The sequence below is a fragment of the Apis dorsata genome, unplaced genomic scaffold (genome assembly GCF_000469605.1).
Source record: "Apis dorsata unplaced genomic scaffold, Apis dorsata 1.3 scaffold_5, whole genome shotgun sequence".
Classification (NCBI taxonomy): domain Eukaryota; kingdom Metazoa; phylum Arthropoda; class Insecta; order Hymenoptera; family Apidae; genus Apis; species Apis dorsata.
In genome coordinates, this window is record NW_006263308.1 from 289095 (window position 1) to 293082 (window position 3988).

Here is a 3988-nt window from a genome sequence, read left to right on the forward strand (position 1 = left end):
TTTAATTTATAAAAATATTTTATAAAAATAATAAATTATGATTTTTATAAAAAATATTTTGAATTTTAGATGAAAATTTCAATTTAATTCTTAGATTTTAAAATTGATTTGTGAATTGATTAATTAACTATAATAATAAATATAATAATAAATTTAGTAATCAGTAATCTACTTTTTTTGTAATTAATTGTAATATATAATTGTAATATATGTTTTGTTAATTGTAATATATATATATATTATACAATACATAATATACCTTTGTTGTATATATAATAAATATTATTGTAAAATTAAAGTTTCTGCTCCTCCTCGTCGTACGACAATTCCATTTGATACTTTACTTTCCTCAGCGTATTTAATTTTATATTTAAATACTCTAAAAAAATATATTTTTATATATATCTTATAGAATATTAATTTTTTTTTTTAATTTAAAATATACGATATTTTTACTTACGATAATATATTATTCCACATCTGTGTTTGTTTTTCATTTACTAAATTAATTTCTTTTATATGTTCTTTTTCCATTATTAAATTTTTTATCTTTGCTTCTTCTGCTTGAATAATAAAATTTAATTCTTCTCTTATCTTTTTACCAGGATTAGAAATTGTAGGATCCTATATAATAATACTTAATTATATGAAAAATTATTTAACTATAATATATAAAATTTAACTAACTTTTATATCCCGTTTTATTCTTTCTTCTATAATCTTCATTTTAGCTATGAGTTTTAGTAATTCTTCTTTTTCTTCAATATCCTTTTAATAGAATAATTAAGGAAATAAAATAAAAATATCAAATAGAATGGACATTATATTAATTACCTTTTTTAATTTTGTTTTTCTACTTTCCAATTCAGATTGTAAATTATTTATTAAGATATTCATATTCGATTTTATTTGGTCTTGCACTTTTTTCGTTTTCTCTTGTTGTTGTTCAAATTCATGATATTTTTCTCTCAATGTCTGCACTTCTATAATATTAAAAATATTTGAATTTTTTTTATCATATTTTAATATATATTCATACCATTTATCAATGGAATTAATTTTGCTTTAAAGGCGGATATATCTCGACATAATTGAAGATTCATCGAAGATGCATTCTCTTCTGTGAAATTATTTGGAGTATTTTTCTTAACCGTTTCCAATTTTTCTTTCGCCCGGTTGCATTGATTATACTATTAGAAATAATTATTATTTATTATTATTTAAACAAATAACATAATATTGTAAAAAGTACCTGATTTTCTAAGATGGCGGCTGTTCGATATAATATACTGTTCTCCGCATTAAACCATGTCAATTCAGATTTACAATGTTTATAAAGTGTTCCCCTAGTTTTTAAACGATTTATATATTTTTTGAAATCTTCCCCTTTAGGAATATCTTCTACTATCAATTTTGATAATTCGCATTTTTCTTCTAATTTTGTCTGCAATTCTTGCAAAGAATTCGCTGTCTTTTCCAATTTTTCAAGAACATTTCTTTTTATATTTGCAACTGCAGCTGCTTGTTGTCGAAATGGTTCTATTTTATCAATATTATTTTTTGTAATCTAAATAAATTTATTATCAAATTCTAAATATATTCATAGATAAAAGATATATTATAATATATTATAAAACTGATGTTTACCTTTAATTCTATTAAATTCTGAATTTCTTTGGCTATACTATCCAAATTATTTCGTAGACCTGTTATTTGATCTGGATTCAAATACGAATACTGTTTTACTATGTTCAAGGCTTTTATACGATTTGTCTTTGCATGTATTTCTGTCGGTAATTTTTCATTCGTAACTACAGTTTGAACAGTAATTACTTCAGATAAATGTTGCAATAATGTTTGAACTGTAATTTCATCTTCATCTTTTTTTAAGATTTGTAATTCTCTTTCCAATCGTTGTAAGTTAGACTAAAATTTTTACATATTATATTATATAATTTTTATTATATAATTTATTATAAAGTTGAAATAAATCTTAAATTTTTCAATCATTAAATATATTATACTTGTAATCTAGATATTATTTCTTTTTCTTGCTCCTCTTGCAATATTAAATCACGTTCTTTATCTTTTTCTATTCGCAAAGCTCGGGCAACATCCAATAAATGCATTCCAGTTTCAGCTTTTATTCTCATTTTTTCGATACGTATAATTACTGCCTACATAATTAAATTATTTCGAATGAAAGAAGAGACTAAAATCTACAAATAAATATACTCACTTCTTTTTCTTTTTCCATTGTTTTTAAATCAGTAGTAAGCTCACTAGTATTCTCATAATTCTATGTTTGTGAAAACAGAATTAAGAAACAATTTTAATAAATAAAAAATAAAATAAAATAATATCAATATGATCTATTACCTTCTTTCCTATTTCTCTTTCCTTATGCATTGTTTTAAATCTATCAATCAAAGTTATGTATTGTTCATAAAAAGCGAAAACTTCTGGATCGCTTAAATATTCGCTAGGAACCTCTATCTAATTAATTATAATAAAATTATATTCAGAAATAATTTTATGAAAATAAGTAAGTATTGATACATATGCATACATATATAAACGTATATGTATACCTTCACTAAAAAGCGTGATAAGTAAGCTCTTTTTTGAACCACATCTATATGAGATAGAAGCCAGGTAAAAATAGGATGAATAATATCAGAATCTCCACGAACCAGACCTTGTCTATCCATATACAAAAATAAATATAATCAATTCGTAACAAAGTAGTTAAAATGAAATAAAAAACTTGCCTAAAGCTCACAGGATCTATTCGTGGCTGATAATGAAATATACGCAGAATAGATAAAATATAAATGGAAATTTCTTCAGAAGTCTCATTTTTTATATTAACATTACCATCAATATTTTGATTTGATTGTATTTTAATCAACAACTCCTTCAATACCTACAATGCAACTTTATAAACAAAATAATCTTAAATGATATAATTTTTTAACTTATTCAAAAACTAAATTTGTCAATAAAAAAAAATATCATAATATCAATTCTTACTTGAAGTAATTCTTCTGAATTTAGAGAATTAAAATAAATCACATTATAATTACGTCCCAACAATTTGTTCACCTCTGTCACAATGAATTTAATGTTCTCTTTCATTATGTTTTAGTTTTTTCTCTTCTTCAAAGATTTTGAACTATTTAACTTAGAAATAACTAGTTAAATTAGAGAAATGTTTTGTTGTTATAAACCGTTGTCTTGGCAACTGATCACATTGCATTTCTCTTTCTTTCTAAAAGTATGCAAAACTCCACGTATGTATATCGTGTTTAAAGAAATTTTCTATATATATTTAAATTATTAGAGATTTCGTTTAAAATTAATTATTAATTGAATGTAATATACGATCCCATTATTTTTAAATTATATCAATTATTCGACACAGTTTATATGCATGTATCGATTTTATGGCAATTTGTACTCCAATTATATTAATAGACAGCATTATTGCATACAGCATACGGAATTGTATATCTTATATATAATGTTAAAATTAATAGTTAAATATATTAAATACATTAAGTCATTAAATATTTTAATGACTAGATTTATGTATAAAAAACTAATTATAATTAAAATTATACAATTAAGTTAGAAATTAAGATTTTAATTTGAAGTTTCTATTAATATAGTAGTTTTTTTATATTTCATGGTAAATAAAGCATTAGATAGAATGCCAAATATAGTTTAAGAATCGTAATCAGTTTTATTAAAAGGAAATTTATCCAGCACAAGATTATAATTAGCAGATAACGACAGAGATCATATTGCCTTTTCTTTTCTTCTTTTTCTTCTTTAAATATATATTTAAATATAACGTATGATCTTTTTTTTTGTCATATAAAATTGTAGTGCTTTCATTTCCTTTATTTTTTAACAATTACACAATTTTGATATGAAAAAATTTGGGAATTAGTTTATGAATTTACTTCATCTTTGATAATACAGC

General features: G+C 22.2%; 1 protein-coding gene across 4 annotated transcripts in view; it reads right to left on the reverse strand.

Moving 5' to 3' along the window:
- Nucleotides 1–3519, reverse strand: part of LOC102681787 (intraflagellar transport protein 81 homolog) — a 9464-nt gene extending 5945 nt beyond the window's left edge. For 2 of the 4 annotated variants that reach the window (XR_004149761.1, XR_004149762.1), the window contains exons 1-13: nt 3034–3517; nt 2772–2926; nt 2592–2703; nt 2380–2496; nt 2240–2299; nt 2025–2177; nt 1648–1926; nt 1253–1567; nt 1040–1190; nt 835–983; nt 688–768; nt 461–624; nt 260–379 (exon numbers count right to left, since the gene is read on the reverse strand). Coding sequence is in view for 1 of the 4 variants with exons in the window: in XM_006607423.2 (XP_006607486.1) it covers nt 283–379; nt 461–624; nt 688–768; nt 835–983; nt 1040–1190; nt 1253–1567; nt 1648–1926; nt 2025–2177; nt 2240–2299; nt 2380–2496; nt 2592–2703; nt 2772–2926; nt 3034–3138 (1938 nt within the window). In the remaining 3 variants the exon portion in view is untranslated. Of the gene's footprint in view, nt 1–258; nt 380–460; nt 625–687; nt 769–834; nt 984–1039; nt 1191–1252; nt 1568–1647; nt 1927–2024; nt 2178–2239; nt 2300–2379; nt 2497–2591; nt 2938–3033 lie in introns of those variants that run through there. The other 2 variants (XM_006607423.2, XR_004149763.1) reach the window with 2 other exon arrangements.
- Between the last annotated feature and the right edge of the window lie 469 nt (nt 3520–3988).